An 18,303-nucleotide genomic window follows, 5' to 3' on the forward strand; every position below is an offset into this window, starting at 1 on the left:
TGACTGAATCCAAATTTTACAGAACAAATCCTTTTATTAAAAGGATTAAAACTCCCTGGTCTAAACACTCACTGTCTCTGAGCATCAGTTTTCCCACGTGTAAAGTGAGGATAATAATATTATCTGCAGAACCTACTTCACAGTGTTATTATGAGGCTTCCATGAAGATGAAATTTTGTAAACTTTAATGTATGATGCAAATATTGGTTATTATCAGGACGAGAGAGGCAGAGATAGAGAGAGACCAGAGACAGAGAGACAGAAAGAAAGAGAAATAGACAGCCAGAGACAGAGACAGAGAGAAACAGAACTAGAGGCAGAGACAGACAGAGAGACAGACGGAGCCTGAGTTCTGAGGCTCTGAGCTGCTGTAATGCCCCAAAGCCTGAGAAGGTGGCTGAGATCCCAGGCACTGTCTGATTTTGGTTAGTGGGATTGAAATGTGGTAAAGTTAGGGGTTCCCACATGCAGGTCTTGAGAAGGAGGTGGTGGCTCTGGCTTGGCTATCTACACTATCACTCTCTTCCTTTGTTGTTACATTCCCCCCTTCAACTTTCTTGCATCTCTATACAGGTGTGTCTCAAGTTTATAACTCCAGCCTTGGCCTGCCATGACCAAAAGCCTTATCTTTTCAGAAATATTAGGCTAGATATTTCCACCTGGGTTCTTTGCTGGTATCTTCAACTCAACACATCTGAAACCAAACTCATCTCCTTCCCTCCCAAGCCAACTCATCCTCCTTTCCTCACTTTCCGTGAATAATGTCACAATGGCCACCTGAACGCCTTTTAGTCATCTTTGACTCTTCCTTCTCTTCTTCTCTCTCTACATCTCATCAGTTACCATGTCTTATTTGTCTGCCTGAGGGTCCTCTCTTCTCCTTTTCTCTTTGACTGCTAATACCTTAGTTCCAGTCTTCCTTACTTCTTGTCTGGACTATTCATATAATCTCCTAACAACTAAGTCTCCCTGATCCTAAGCTCTCTTTCTCCAATCTACCCTGCACTAATTTTTTTAAAGCACTGCTCTGATTATGTTACTACTGTTCTCTAAAGCCTTCAGTGGCTCCCCATTGCTTTTTTAATAATAAGCATTTTATTTTTCCTAATTACATGTAAAACCAATTTTTAATATTTGTTTTTTTTCTTAAATTTTTAGTTCCAAATTCTCACCCTTTCTCCCCTCCCTGAGACTCCCCATTGCTTATTAAATAAAGCTCAGACTCCTTAGTCTGTCATTCAATCTGTACAAGCCTCTCAGGATTTGCTTCCAGTCTACCTAATCTAGCTCTTATCTCCCACTATTCCCGTACATGTAATTATGTTCCAGTCCAAAATAGACTACATCTCATTCTTTCAATACACCTTGAAGTTTCCTTCTCCTATACTTTACTCATGCCATACCTTCTATCTTAAGCGACCTGCCTACTTCCCTAGTCAAAATCCTATAAAACCTTAAAGGCCATCTACAAATATCACCTCCTTCATGAAGTCTTTTTGCTCAACTCCTATATAATTTTATTTGTGCCATTATTATAACCCATCTGTGTAGTATTATGGCTATCTAATGTCTCTGCTTTATACCTGGTATTAGAGTGGACATTTGTTGAGGGCTCTGAACATGTCTTATTCCCTCCCTCTTTCCTTCCCTCCTTCCTGCCTTCCTTCCTGCCTTCCTTCCTTCCTTCCTTCCTTCCTTCCTTCCTTCCTTCCTTCCTTCCTTCCTTCTTTCCTTCCTTCCTTCTTCCTTTCCCTCTTTCCTTCCTCCCTCCCTCTCTTCTCTCTCTCTCTCTCTCCTCTCTCTTCTCTCTCTCTCTCTCTCTCTCTCTCTCTCTCTCTCTCTCTCTTTCACCACAGAGCCTACCTAGCACAGTGGCCTGCATATAAGTAAATGCCTGGAATATAACAGGCACTTAAATTCATGTTGACTTGACTTCACATAAGTGTTTGGTGACTGTTTGCTCAGTGAATATCAGCTCCTTGCAAGTAGGGATTATTTCATTCACCATCTTTGTATCCCCAGGGCCTAGCACAGGGCTTGGCATGTAGCAGATGCTTAATAAATAGTTGTTGATTTAATGGTCCTAAGAGCAGACTCTTACATAAGGCAGAGCTTTTGAAGGCTGGCAGCTCTCCCATGCCCAGCCAGACATGGCAGGAACCCCCTTCAAGTGCACCATCAGACTCTAGTCCCACAGTGCCCTGGGCTGGCCCCCTCATCTTAGCAGCCTTTTGTGGACTGACCCAGACTTCCAATTGCCTAGCACTGGAGCCCTGCCTGCCACAGAAACCATAAGTGAATAATGAGGCCTTATGCCTCGGCAGAAGAACATCTGGCGAACACACATTCCTACTTTTGGTCCCTCCCTCTCTTCTCCCCCCTCCCTCCACCATCAGGTTCTGAGACCCTGCACTCCCTGAATTCTCTCTCCCAGCCCATCAGCTGGGACCATCAGCAGCTGCAGTCCACGCTGTCCTACCTGGATCCATTCATGTGGTCATATTCCCTCTTAACATTGACCCTCACGGGCTGGTTGATCCACTCCTGCTGAGGCGGGAGGGGGTTGATTTTGTGGGGCTGGCCATAGTCAGGGTTGCCAGAGGCGGTCATGTCGTTCTTGGGGAGATGAGCTGCTCCAAATGTGGAGTCAAAGAGGGATTGGTCGTCGCTCACCACCGACAGAGCCTCCTGGAAGACCATGAGAGGGGAGAGAGAAAGTTTGTCAGTGTCACTAGTCAATCAGCGATGAGGTGGCTTTTGCATTCTCTGTTTGAGCTGGCAGCCACTCGGCAGATGCCCTGGGGCTCTCTTCACCCGAAAGTCCCCTCTGGGGGAAGTGCAGGTTGAATCACAGGTCCTAGGCCACATTAATCCTTATGCAAACACGTTGGGTTCTTTTTTCGGTGGCTATGGACAAAGAGGGGAGTGAGGGTGGGGAAGGGTACCATCCTCCCTGTGGTCCAGACATTTGTTAATTTATCTAGAGAGCATCATTTTTATGCTGTAGCTTTCCGGTCAGTTTGGGATGGAGGGTAGGGATGGAGGCTACCACAGGAGCAAAGGAGAGATGTGGGAGAGAGGCAGCAGAGAGATGGCTTTATCTGGGTGTTGGTGACACAAGAAATGAAATGGTCCCTGGAATCGGAGCAGGCATTGCAGGAAGAATGTTTGACTTGGAGTCAGAAGACCTCAATTCAATTTTCAGTTTTGCTCCTTACTCCCTATGTCACCTTGGACAAGTCATTTAACCTCTGTGGGCCTCTGAATTTTAGAGAAATAGTTTGGTACAGTGGAAAAGGTGCTAGATTTGGAGTCAGAGGACCTGGATCTGAATCCAGGGCCTGCCACAAACTATCTGTGTTACTTCAAACAAATCAATTAGTGTCTCAGTCTCAGGTCTCCACATATAAAACAAGGGCGTTAGTCAGGGGTGGGGAACCTGTGCCTTGAGGCCCCATGCAGCCTTCTAGGTCCTTGGTTGCCGCCTTTTGACTGATTCCAAGTTGTATAGAACAAATCGTTCTATTACTAGCTCTGTGACCAGGGGTAACTCAGTTGACTTTCTAGGGAGTTCATTTCTTTGTGTATAAAATAGAGATAATTCAAATACTATCTACCTCACAGGTTGTTGTGAGATAATTATTTACATATGCTATGATATAAATGCTGACTTCTGATTTTGCCACAGAAATCTATAGGGTTATCTTTTCTATGTTTTGACAAGTATCACAACCATCACTATCACTGCTACTATATGAGATTCTCCCAGTATTCATTAGGGTGATGTCCATCAGAGGCAACAGGTTATATGACAAAAAGAAATGCCACAGATTAGAAGATAGTATTCTAAAAAGTGAACAATTTTGAGGACATTTCATAAGGCAAAGAAGAATGAAATGAGCAGAATCAAGAGTATAATTTATATAAAAACAATACTGTAAGGACAACCAAATTTGAAACCAAACAACTTGAATAGTATGAAACACTATCAATACCGGGACCATCCAATCCGTGATTCCAGAGGACTGATGATGAAATATGCTACTGACAAAGAGGTGATGGACTTAGGGTGCAGAATGATATACATAGCTGGTTTTGTATATAGCCATTTAGAGAATTTATTTGTTACAAGAAATTTTTTTCTTTTTTTTTTTTTAATGGGATGGAAGTGGGAGGAAGAGAAATAGATTTTTTTTTTTAAAGAAACATGGTGGGGGTGCTACAGATGTGGAATGTTGCTTGCATGTTCAAATAAGGTCACCATATTGTTAGTTTTGCTTAATTGTTTTACTTTGTTAACAAGAAATCTCTCATGGAGTGGGGCAGGGGATAATCTGTAAATGTTTGTAGTGGAAAAACAAAGCATCAATAAAGCTATTTTTAAAAAGAAAAGATAATGGGATTTGTATGTGTTTATTACCCCTTTGCCCTTGTAATCCCCCAGAGGTGAGTTTAGACTCCCTTCAAAATAAGGAAAAGAAGCCCTCATCCATCTTCTAACACTTACTATCTGTGTAGCACTGGCCAAATCACTGAAGCCTCTCTGAGTCTCAGTTTCCTCATCCATAAAATGGGAAAGATGATACCTGTAGTACCTGCTTCACTGGATTGTTATGAAAATTGAATAAAATAATATACATAAAGTACTTCTTAAACCTTAAATGCTATATAAATACTGGGCATTATTATCATCTATTAATTTTTATTCATAAAATGTATATTTTCTTAGGCCACCATTAATAATCATTCTCTGTCCATTCACCGACTGATGGTAGTTTCCCCCCATTATGTAACAAACTAAAAAAGGACAGTATGTATGGCTACAGATAAAGAACATCAAAGGACCTCTTAGTTCTGAATTTGTTCTATGACCCTCATTTCACTCATCCCCTTTCTTTGAATATCTTCCTCCCCCAAAAAAACAGATTACAAATTCTGTTCCACTCTCTCTCTGCTGACCTCACTCACAGTGCTGTACTTAATGCCAGCACGGCATCCTTGTTTCCAACAGGAAGGCTGTTCTTGTGTTGTTTCCGGCTGGGACCAAGGCAGGAAGTACAGGAAATCACACCAGGAAGTCTGCTTCTGGACCAAAAAGGCTTGGATGTTATAGATAAGGCAAAGGGTGAAGGGTTTAAGGTTGAACTTCCAAAGTTATCACCACAACACCCAGAAGGTTCACTGTCCCCAACTGAGTGAATGTCTCTAGTTTCTGGATCCAAAATGTCCTACTCTTGTTTTCCACCCGATGCCCTTAAGGTTTGTTCTGTGGAGAGCTGTAGTTCCCTTGATCCTGGATGAAAAGTACTATGGCCACTTCCCTACAAATTAAACTTTATTCTAACATGAGTGTGATGCAATGCCTTTGTTATATGCCCTAGGCTTATTATTCCTTCTCAGTATGTTTGACAGATTGTAGGCTCCCAGACAAAAAGAATTGGTTCGATGTAATTCTGGTTTTATAGTGTTGCACATCATTATAAATGGGGTTTTTTTTGACCATTATAAAGATGAACTTGCATAACAACTCCTTCAATTCAAGATATTAAAAGCTGGTTGTCATCTATGGGAAAGGAACATTCAGTTTATACACTTCATATCATACATGATATTATTGTATATCATATAAGAAAGAGAAAGAAAGACTACATATGAAAATTCACTGATTTTGGACAGAGACAAAGAGACCCTAATTTATGTGCTATTTTCAGTGGTCAAACTACTGTGGCAAGAATATACTTAGAATTTGACTGAAACACAGCAAGTCTCTTGTAAACTGTCCCTTCCTCTCAATTCCCACTCATGCCTGAATTATTGTAATCTATCTATCTATCTATCTATCTATCTATCTATCTATCTATCTATCTATCAATCTATCTATCATCCATCTATCTATCTCTGTCCACCTATCTCTATCTAATCCTTAATTCTCTCTTGAGCTACATCACCAAATACCCCTTGGACATTTCCAGTTAGGTGTCCTTTAGGAATCTAAACAGCAAATCCAAAACAGAACCCATTATCTCTTAACAAAATAACTCACTTTTCTTCCAAATGTCCCTATTTCTGTTAAGAACTCCACACATTTATAAAGGAGGATGGAAAGATCACCAGATTGGAGTTCAGAAGATGAACTCTAATGCTAATTCTACCCTTCTATATTCCTCTTTGTTATACTAACACTGTTCCAACATGGTAGCAGATCAGCAAAGAGGAAACCAAATGGTAGAGAATTCAAAAGTGCCTAAGGGATGACACTTATTCAGGTGCTGTGAACACAAAAGCTGTTCACTGCATGGCTATTGAATGAATAAATGTCCACAAGCACTAAACAAATTTTTTGATTTTTAAATGCATCCTCATTACTAGTTTAGGGTATTTTTAAACAGGGTCCCAATTACTCTCCCCCTTTTCTGTTAACATTAATATTAATTGGCTGTACATGCAACAGATGGAGAAGAGAAGACAGAAAGCTTATCTTTGTATAGACTGGATGAATGGGCTGAAACTAACAAGAATAAATTTAAGAGAGATAAATGTAACATCCTGTCCGCAGGTTAAAAAAACTCAATTGTACAAGTACATGATGGACATGGCTAGAATGCAAATCTTATAAAAAAGACTAGAGGAGTGCAATTCCTATATGCATGGCATGATTACCAAAAATAAGTTATGTGACATTAGGCTGCATTAATAGAAGTACAGCATCAGGAGCAAAGGAATTCACAGTTCTGCTGTACTCTGTAATATTCAGAACACATCTGGAATACTGTAATCAGCTCTACCTGTCATGTTAGGGGGAACTATGCATGACAACTTTTCCTACAATAGCCCTGTCCCAATACTTCAAGGTGGCATGGAGGTAATCCTGGGCTCTTGGAGACTATAATGGGGGTGATGGGGGGGGGAGGAGGGGAGAGAGGTCAAAGCTCTGATAGGCTCTACCAAAATGAAAAGCTTTTACCAAAATTGTCTTGGAAACAAATCATGCCTGTTGCCAAAGTCCACAAAAGTATATATAGGCTCAACACCAAAATGTTGACTCGAGTGAGATTAATTTCAGTGATCATAATAATCAATGAAATGGATCAAAAAATGCAAAATATACCTACCTCCTATGAACCCTTTTCCACCTCTACAATGATTGTGGCAAACCACCTACAAAAAACTAATTTACCTGTTAGCATTCTTAATCTTTGTCCTGTGATTAAAAGGTTGATACACTACTGGTGGAACTGAATCATTTCCATCTTGCCATTTTCAATATAAATAACATAATAGGCACGAAAATGTTGCCAATAAAGAGGACAGATTTCAGACCCTTCTTAGAGAGGTGAATAAAGGAATTAAGTTGATTTCATTATATGACAAAAAGCAAAAAAAAAGCATGATTTCATGACTTATGTTGTGAATTCCCCTTGCAGGGCTTATGATGAGCACAAACTGAGAAAATACCACAAAGATAATTGCAGCTTATGTGCTGATATCTATAGCAAAGGATTAAGGAAAGACCATTTAATGAAGGACTTCGACAAGGTCCTCCAAACTAAATCAATAAATTCCTTGGTACTCAATGACATATAGTTGCTCCAAACCAACCTGTCCTCAGGGATTAATTTTCAAAATATCTTAAAGATGGAAGACTTTACAAATAATGGGAAAGATCATAGATTGTTCGCTTCCTCTCAAAGAAAAAGGTTAACTGAGATGGTATTGGCTATTGATCCATATTGCCTCTATAGAATCTTTATGAGAATGGTATATGCAGATATCAAGTATGTCTCTTTGATATAAACATAAGAATAGAACAGACTTTTATAGACCATTTTCTATCAGTCCACATTTGACTAAGAAGTACAGAAAACTTAAGATCTGCTGTCCATATGGTTTATTGATTTTTTTGTAAAGCATTTGATTTAGGAGGACAAAATTCAGTCCTGAAACTTCTCAAATGAGGTACCTTCTACAAAACCAACACTAAACAAGACCTCATGACAGGTATGACTATGGAGTTAATTTATTTTCAATGATTCACAAATACTAACATCAATTGATTTTAAAACAGAGAGATAATTCACCAAGAGAGTCCACCAGAGTTGTGCAAGGGTTTAAATAAAAGGATTTTCTGGGGATGGTAAAGTTCTCTTGATATCAGACGATACTATGCAAGTTGCATTATATCTAAAATACTACAAAACTTCCTCAGTTAAATCCACAGTAATGCATAGAAGTTGATCTAACAATTCACACTGGAAATCTTAATGAATATAATAATAATATTTACATAGGTGCTTTTTGTTGTTCAGTCATATCTAACTCTTTGTGACCCCATTTGTTGTTTTCTTGGCAGAGATACTGGAGAGGTTTGCCATTTCCTTCTCTAACTTCTTTTACAGATGAGGAACTGAGGTAAACAGGGTTAAGTGACTTGACCAAGGTCACATAGCTAGTAAGTGACAGAGCAAGAATTTAAATCCAGATCCTCTGAGTCCAAATCTAGCACTCTTTGTGCCATACCATGCTGTGGAGGCTCACCTTTGAGAAATTATGCAAACCTTCTCTGATCCCAAATTGTTTGCTGCCACAAAAGACCATCTCTTTAGCATCACTGTTATCCTAGGCAGCTAGGTGGTATAGTATATAAAGAGTCAGACTTAGAGTTAGGAAGACCTGAGTTTGAATTCTGCCTCAGACACTTATTAATGGTGTGACCTTGGGGAAATCACTCAACCTCTCTCAGTTTCAGTTTTACCAGCTAGAGTACAGAACTAAGAGTCAGGAAGACAAGAATTCAAATCCTACTTCAGATACTTACTAGTTCTATAGCCCTGGGCAAGTTACTTAACCTCTGACTGCCTTAGTTTCCTCATCTGTAAAATGAGAGTAATAATAGCACCTACTTGAAGTCAGGAGGACCTGAGTTCAAATGTGACCTCAGACCAAACACTTAACACTTACTAGCTGTGTGGGCAAGTCACGTAACCCCAATTGCCTTAAAAAAAAAGAATAGCACCTACTTTCCAGAGCTGTTTGTAAAGACAAAATGAGATAGTATTTGTAAAATGTTTTGCAAACTTTAGTGTTATATAAAAGCTAGCGAGGTATAGTACAGTAGTTGCAGCAGTTATAGTACCTACTGCACAGGGTATCAGAAGAGAAAATATCTGCAAAGCTCTTTATAAAACCTTAAAGTATTATGTAAATGTTAGCTGCCACATTACACATCATATAGTGAATCATGGGATACCTCTATCTCAGAAGATTCAAAATTACATGTAACTCAAAGGACAACGAGCAGATGTGTGGTGGATATAAATTAGTGCAGCTTACCAAGAGCTACTTACTTAAAGAACTGCATCAAAGACGTGTCTGACTAGAGGGTGGGGTAGACCAGCCATGTACCATAAGTAAGTAACAAGATGGAATGCCATAGTGGGTTATGGAGTGCTCCATTACTGACTCCTCTCCATTTCCCAAGTAGTACAGTTCCTTGCACATAGTATACACTTTATAAATGTTTGCTTAACATTGCAACTGAATCTTCAAGTATCTGGAGGGTTGTCATCTGTTTGGGAGAGGGATTAGATTAGCCAATGACTACAAGTTACAGAGAGACAAATACTGACTAAAATTCTATGTATAACAACTGGTTCTGCTCCAAAGTGGAATGGACTGCTTTGCTAGCTAGCAAGCTCCATGTCACTATGACTATTGAAACACAAACTAGATGACTTTTTCTTGGAATGTTGCAGAGGGGATTCCTATGGGGAGAGGTGGAAAGTTAGGCTGTTATTTTGATGGCACCATCTAGAGCATATAGTGAGCTGTCTGAGGCTTAGAAAAGTTAAGTGATTTGTCCACGGTCTCACAGCTGATATCATAGATGGGATTGGAACCCACAGCTTCCAGACTCCAAGTCAAGCACTCTTTCCATTACAACATACTTATTCCACATAGATTGTATGACTTCTAAATTCCCTTCCAATGATATGTTTTTTAATTTGCTGGATTATGGCAGGGAAAGTAGTCTTGTGGGCAATCCACAAGAATATCTACGTATTCTCATGAAAAGTGATTGAATCTTCCACTTAGTTAAAGAATTGGAAAGGCAACCATAATCATGGGGGGATGGGTAAGGAGAAAAGGAAGTATGTCCAAAATCTACCCTTTTAGAGCACATATACCCTCTCAATGAGGGCAGAGTTTTGAATTCCTGCATAGGGAATATCTCAGAAAAGGAGCGATATTGCATTTCCCATAGGAAAGGTCCATTCATCTACACTGCTCCATCATTCTCACCAGCCTTGAAGTTTTATGAGAAAAGAAAATTGGTGCTTGACAGGCTTTGCTGGAGGTCAAGGTGGCCGAGGTCACCAGACCAAGAGCCAATGAAACCTATTCACTGTTCCTTCCTGATGCTGGAGCCTGGCTTGATAAGACCTTGGGTCTTGAATCTAAAGATCTGGTTCATACTTTAACAAGATTGCCCCAGGGAGCACACTGGTTTTGGCTTTTATCACATTCCTTAAGTGATGACATGAAGCTCCTGAGAAGTGCTGTCATATGTATGCAAGTCTTTAGGGAGGAACTGCCTGCCCTTAAGCCTAGGTCTCGGGAAACAAGCAAATTCTTTAGCCAAAGATAAGCCTAGAGATGTGGGCTTTTTGTTTGTTGGGAGATTTTTGCTGTTGTTTTTGTTTTCATGACAGGAGAGGGCTAAGGAGTATAGAATAGAGCTGAGACAATAGACCCAACGCTTCATTGAGCCCTCAATTATCCAGAAGGAATGATCTATTGTAGGAATTACAGATGCTGCTTAGTTTCCCCTCTTCTGCAGGTAGCTATATGTCCATTTACCTGCTCATTAATATCTCCGGCAGAGGGCAGGTGGGAGAAGTGAGAGGATGGGAAATACACAAGATATACCTATTTATCTTTTCTTTTTTCTTACCTATTTAGCGAGGTAAGCAAGAAAGAAGGTAGAAAATATCAGTCAATGAGCAGATATATATACATATATATGTATATATGTATATATATGTATATACATATATATACACATATATGTATGTATATATATATATGTATATATATATATATATATACATATATATATATATATATATTTAGCACCTGCCATGTGCAAGTCACTGAGCTAGGTCCTGTCTTGTGGAACTATTGAGTTATAAGGGCTTTGTGGTTCAATTTCACTGGCTCCTTGAGCCACTGCTATGGGCCAAGAAAACACTGTGCTAGGTGCTGAGGGAGATAAGAGCACACCCTGATCTGAAGGAGTTTGTAGTCTAGTATAAAGGATGTCAGTCAATTAGCATTGATTAAGCATCTATTGTGTGCCAGGCACTGTGCTATGGCATGCATATAAATAAATATAAAGAGGTTACTAGAGCTCATTAGTTCATTCAATTTGTTTATTTACAGATGAGGAAAATGAAGCCATAAAGGCTAAGTGATTTGTTCAACTATGACCTTAAATTTACATCATGCTAAAAGCTATCAAAAGTCAGCTAGGTCCTGCAGTAGATAGAGCATGGAGCTTGGAATCAGGAAGACTCATTTTCATGAGTTCAAATTTGCCATCACACACTTACTAGCTGTGTGACCCTGGGCAAGTCACTTAATCCTGTTTACCTTAGTTCCTTATCTGTAAAATGAGCTGGAGAAGGAAATGGCAAACAACTCCAATATCTCTGCCAAGAAAACCCAAATGGGTTTATGAAGAGTCCGACATGACTGAAAAATGATTAAACAACAAATAAGTTGTCAAAGCCTTTTGACATATGTTAACTTGTCTTAACCTCATGCTACCTCTATGAGGTAAGGAGGAGAGGTATTTTCATCCTCAGAAACAAAGATCATAAAAGAGGCACAAGTGGAAGATAGGTGGGACAAATGTCATATTTGTCCAGGAGGAAAAAGCAAAAGGTAATATTTGAGCTGGAGTTTTAAGAAGTTGGTAGGATTTCAATAGCCACAGATGGGGAGGACGGTATTTCTGTTTTGGGGAGATGGTGGAATAGGATTTGAGGGAAAGTAAATAGATTAGTTCAGTTGTAGATCAAGGTACAAGAAGGGAGGGTAGTGTGAGATGAGGCTAGAAAATTAGGTGGAAGGTCTTGCATGCCCCACTAAGTACTTTTAGAATTGTTCCCCAGCAATAGGGAACCATTGAAGGTTTTTGGGTAGTGTAAGCAAATATGTAGGTGCATATATAAGAAAGATTAATTGGGTACACCCACAGCATTTAGGGTAGACTGGAGCAGGAAAGGGTGAGAAACAGGGAGACTAGTTTGGATGCTACGGCAATAGTTGAGGAAAGAAATAACAAGGGCCTTAGCCTTGATGATGACAATATAAACAGAAAGGATGAAACAGAGGTCTTCATCTATACCAGAACTGCAATCTCCCACTTAATCTCATCTATGAGTAAGCTCATTTCCAAAGGATCACATTTAGAGATGACAGAACCCCAAAATATCTTTTTATTACCTCTATTCCTAAAATTCAGGATGAAAGAATTGGATATATTTAGTAAACACTTAGGTATAGGTGATGGCCATCTCATCTTCAAGTAACTGTAGGTTTGTCACTTGAAAGAGGGATTTGATTTGTTTTGCCTGGGCCCAGAGGATGGAGATAAGAACAATGGGTAGAAGCTAAAGAGACATAAATTCAAGTCTGAGGAAAGGAAAAAAACATCCAGACAATTATGCTGGTCCAAAAGTGGAACAGACCAACTCAGGAGGCAGTAACACATCTCAACTAGAAGCCTTAAAGCAAAGTCTGGATTCTTTCTTATTCAAGATATTGTAGGGGTGATATTTGTTCACATAGGGGTTGGATTAGACCAGTGCTTCTTAAACTGGGAAAAATTTGGCAAGAGTGAAAAGTTTCTGACTGCACAATGACCAAAAATTAATTAAAATCAAACATGTAGTAGCCCTATCCCTAAATGCACTTGCTCATGTTGCATCAGGCGTCATTGCAGCCTCAGTTCTGAACACAAAGCATGTGCATTTTGCATTGTGTAGGCCCTCAGGCCAGGCAATGTCAAGTCTGCCAAAATGCGAAAAGGGGTTGTGAGTGGAAAAAGTTTAAGAAGCCCTGGATTAGATGACCTATGAGATCCTTTCTAACCCTGAGATTCTGTGATTCAGAAATACTTCATCAGTACAACAAGGATCTGGTGGGTACACCCTCCATTGCCACGGACTGAAACCTATCTATAATTTAGCTATAGAGCACCTTCAGGACAACCTGGCCCTTGGATGACAGATATATGATCCATCACTAGATTTCTACTCAAAAGCCTTTTTCCAGCCTGGAAAGACCTATCAGAACTTGGCATAGTCTTCAAAAACACATGGTCACCCCTCCACCCACTATATGACTGCGGTAGAGTACATTAATGGAAATGAGTTAGAGAAAATTGTACAATTTATTTCTAGGCTTTAAAACAAAGGCTGGTTAGATTTTGATCAGTGGGTGAGAATAATCATTTTTTAAAATTTTGTTTCCTCTTGGTGCTGACCTGGGGCTATATAACTAAGCCGATCATTGAGCCCAGAGCCCCTGACTGATTTCTAAACACAATTAATTCAACATTTTCTTCCCAGGTCACTTAAACCTTAACTCACAGAGAGGGCTTCTGCATTGGATAACCCTGTGAGAGGCAGATGGCTGAGTTCCTGGAAGATGCAATCAGAATTCCTTGCAGATGAAAGTACTTTATTTAATGGGGTTTAATAAATTAAGGGAAAGAGCATGAATGAGTTGAGAGAAGAGGGTCTCAGACCACCATAAAAACTGGAAAGAGACATGCATTGTAACAGAATCCAGAGCTATAACCCTTTTGTTAATCACAGGTCTCCTATTAGGCTTTGCTCCAGGTCTCCCGTGGGTATTTACCTTGGTTGTTGACTTTGAGTTTTCACAGTCACTTTTCTGACCATAACCACATTTAAAGGGCATCTCTAAAGATCAAAGTTGAATTCTCCTCCTACAGAGTGACTTTACTTACAAAAAATAAAAATAAAGAGAAGCTGAATATGGAAACTAACAGGCAAGAGCTGAAAGGTTAGCCTGAACCCCCAGAGGGGGAAACTTTACAGTGTGTTTCACTTTCTCTTTTCTTACAGTGCTGAGACCATTCTACAAGCTCCTCTTTCCCAGGGAATGTGGAGGTAAAAATATAATAGCTAACATTAACATAGTGCTTACTATGTGCCAGGTATTTAGCCAAGCACTTTACAATTATTATCTCATTTGATCCTCAGAACAACCCTGCTAATATTGTCTCCAATTTACAAATGAGGGAAATTGAGGCAAATGGTGGTCAGGGAGTTTGCCCAGGGTCACCGAGCTAGTAAGTGTCTGAGGCCAAATTTGAACTCAAATCTTCCTGTCGCCAGGCCTGGCACTTTATCCACAGTACCACCCAGGTGTCAGGAGGAGGAGGAAGAAGAGGACAAGGAAGAGGAAGAAGAATGGCAAAGCTCTATCACATACATTTTCTCCAGGTGTCACTGGAGAAAAGAGAGGACAATGAATTTCAAATATCAGTGTCAGCTGTCTCTCATGCATTCGGTCCTCACCTCCTACTCTACTTCTTAGAATCCGTAGCGCCCTTCAAGGTTCAATTCAAGTGTTATCTTCTGTACAAAACCTTTGGGGATCAAGCTGCTGGTGTCTTCCACCAAAATTGCTGTGTCTATCTATCTATAGATGCTATACACACACACACACACACACACACACACACACACATACACAATATATAAAATAGATTCATATATGAATATATCATTTAAATATCATATTAATGATATGTTCTATTAACATATAAATAATATGGTGATATTTATTTATATATTATACATTATGGTGTATAATACATTGTTTGTTACTTCAATGTATATTATTAATTATAATATATTAGAATATATTCAATTCACAAACATATTCATATATAATTGTATGTATGTATTCATATATGAGTATATAATATACATGCATGCATGTATGCAGCTACACACATGCATGCATATACACATATACATATACATATTACATGTACATATAAACTCCTTGAAAGAAGGGGTGGCTTTACTTCTTTGTATCCCAGCTCCTAGCCTACTGCCTGGTACACAAAAAAGTGTTAAATAAATGCTTATTGATTAGTGGCTTCAGTTTCCTTTTCCATAAAATGGAGGCCATAATTATAATAGCGTCTCAAATTTATTGAGTCCTGTAAGGTTTATAACTAATCCTGTTAGGTTTGGAGTGAAAATATTATGAATCTCATTTCACAAATGAGGAAACTGAGGCTCGAAGAGATGAAATGACTTGCCCTATGTCACACCTAAACAAGTGTTGGAACAGGCTCCCAGCCCAGGTTTCCTGGCTCCAACTTCAGGTTCTATCGTGGCTTTGCTTATCCTTTTATTAAGGGAATTGGTTTTGTGAATTCAGTCAAAGGGCCACACTTGAGGACCTAGTGGGCCATATGTGTCCTCAAGGCCGCAGGCTCCTGGTTCCTGGCCTAACCTCTCACCTCCCTTGGGAAGTTAGAAGGAATTGATAAAGTGCGTGCCACTGACTTCACAACCTTGAAACAGCAAGAGAAGAATTTAGGTAAATAGAACAAAACTGAAAGGACAGTCTTCATTTCCTAAATTCCTCAAAAAATGTATATATTATATCATACATTATACATATAGATAGACATATATTGATATATGTGTGTGTACATACATATTTACACAGGGTCTCCAAGAAGTCTTCTATGCAGTTTTCAGTTTTAATAGTTTAAACTGCACTAAAACATTTAGAATGACCTGTATATGTAGATGTACACATCTATGTGTGTATACACATCTATATGTGTGGCTATAGATATAGACATACAGATAGTTTAGATACAGAAATAGACAGATGTTGACATAGATGTATAGCTATCAATTAGATATAAATATAGATATAGACAGGCATAGATTAGATATAGAAGTAGATATAGGTACAGACATAGAGTATAGATTTAAAGAGAGACACACACAGATAGATTACACATAGATATAAATAGATTAGATAGACATAGATTATAGATACTGATATACAGTTTCTTTCTTTCATAATTAACTGATTGGCTAATACTTCTGTCATGTCAAGTGATTGATTGCCAAGTAAGTATACTCATCATATTGGTGCTATGTGAGGACTGGTGAGTGTTTAGATTATTAAGGCTTGAACTGCAAAGGTGGGTTTTCAGGGCAACCTAGGGAGTTTGGAAGTAGAAGTAGGATGGTGAAGGAGGTACCTAACTTAGAAATGTTTCATCTACTCAGGTCTGTTATGATGAAAGGCAGAGACTTCTGCTAGAGCTTTGATTGCTTGTTTGTTCATGGGCCAACCTGTCTTAAATCTAAAACCTGGTCACCTGAGCCTGCTTCACTAAAGTGAAACTTCCAGTACCATCAATATCCCTCTGAGATTTTTGGATTAAGCTTTGTTAAATTCTTTCTGAGCTCTCCACTCATTCCCTGACCCTCCCATCCTCATTACTCTGGCCAATGATCATTACATGGTTGAATTTGAACAGCCAAACCACTGACCATTCTCCCCGCTCTCCCATCCCCATCCACTCTGGGTCCTATTCTCAGAGGCAATGATCTTATCCGGCAATTTCCTCCTCTGACACAGTTTCCATGGCAACTCGTGCCCTCATAATCACAGGAAGCCCATGAGGAAACATACACAGGGCGGCTCCTTCAATCCAATCATTCCAGCAGTGAGCCAGGGAGCACCCTTTCAATAGAATAGCCTTCCAGAAACCAAGCCAGCCTGAGAGCAAGTGGATTCCACCTGCCCACAGGATAGGAGATTCCGCTGTGCCACAGGCATGTCCATGGACAGCCATATTGAATGACATTTAAACTCAATAGATAAGTAGGGGTAGAAGCAGTGAGACAACAGGTTATTTTTAACACTGGGATCTGGGATGAGGGGAAAACAAAGTTCCATTCATTGCCCCATCTCTAATGGATAACTCATTCCACGAGTCAGGCCTAAGGGCTGGGTTCAATGATTTCTCCAAGACAAATTATGGGCCCATCTTGACCCTAGATATAGTGGTCTTGAAGAAATTGTATTTTCAACTACCCTATCTGAATGAATCCTTCTATGTTAGGTGGATAACTTTTATAATCAGAGGTTATACAAGACTTTTTTTTTTCACGAGTTGGAACTATTCCAGGGATGGAAATATAGAAATAGCAGGTATTTAAATACATGAGTACATCAAGAGTCTTTCTTAAGTCCTAGTTGTCTGTCTCAGTTTAAGTAATTTTATTTCTTTTCTTCTCCTCTCCTCAATTTCCTGTTCTGTATCCCTCCTTCCATTCTTCAGTCTCCTCCTTTCCCTTATTTCCTTTCCTTTCTTCTGCCTTCCTCCCTCTCTATCCATTATTTGATTAATTTCTCTTCAATCATTTTCTTCTTTTGGTCACCATACATGTCAACTTTCCCCTCACCTGTGCAAATGAGCAATACTTCCATTTCTGTAGGTAAATTTTCAACATAAATTTCCAAGCAATCCCTAGAATTCTGCAATGATCACCATGAAACCTCAACTTTCAGATTAAGAGAACAGAAATGAACCCCTAGGATTTTTGTCCATGCTATTCTCAGATCTGGAAAACACATCCTCATGCTTTCTGCCCATAGACATACTTTGAGGACCAACTCTTTGTCTCACATTCGCCATTAAATAAGGCTGGACACTGTAGCCTTTAAGTGGTTTCTCTCTCCCTTAAATATTTTTCACACTTAATATGTGTACCATGTCTTCATCATTTAATGTAGTGTATAGCACAATGTCTTTAACATAGTAATTCCTTAATAAATGTTTGTTGAATCACATCCATGTTAAATTAATAATACAGCTCTTTGACATCTCATGTAATTTAATTGTTCTGAAAAGCAGTATGTCATAGTAATGATGATGATGATGACCACTAGCATTTTATGCAGCACTTTAAAGTTTACAAGGGACTTTATACATATTATCTCATTTTATCCTCACGGCAACTCTGGGAAATGGGCATTTGTATTATTCTCCTTTTACAGATGAGAAGACTTGCCCAGGGTCACACAGCTAGTAAGTATCTGAGGTAGGATTGGAACTCAGGTCTCCTAGCATTATATCCATTGAGTTACCTGATTGCACCCAAAAGTAACACTAGTCTTGAAGCTAAAGGTTTTTGGTTTGAATCTTGGCTCCAATATTAC

At 39.3% G+C, this 18,303-nt stretch overlaps 1 protein-coding gene across 7 annotated transcripts in view; it reads right to left on the bottom strand.

Moving 5' to 3' along the window:
• FLI1 (Fli-1 proto-oncogene, ETS transcription factor) overlaps positions 1–18,303 on the bottom strand; it is a 166,920-nt gene that overhangs the window by 75,641 nt on the left and 72,976 nt on the right. For 6 of the 7 annotated variants that reach the window (XM_020963779.2, XM_020963778.2, XM_020963782.2 and 3 more), the window contains one exon: positions 2,480–2,688. The exons of the other annotated variant lie outside the window; for it this stretch is intronic. In XM_020963779.2, coding sequence (XP_020819438.1) covers positions 2,480–2,688 — 209 coding nt within the window. The remainder of the gene's footprint in view (positions 1–2,479; positions 2,689–18,303) is intronic. 7 annotated transcript variants of the gene reach the window in all.

This window comes from Phascolarctos cinereus, unplaced genomic scaffold, assembly GCF_003287225.1.
Source record: "Phascolarctos cinereus isolate Bilbo 61053 unplaced genomic scaffold, phaCin_HiC Scaffold_726;HRSCAF=1367, whole genome shotgun sequence".
NCBI classification, from domain to species: Eukaryota; Metazoa; Chordata; class Mammalia; order Diprotodontia; family Phascolarctidae; genus Phascolarctos; species Phascolarctos cinereus.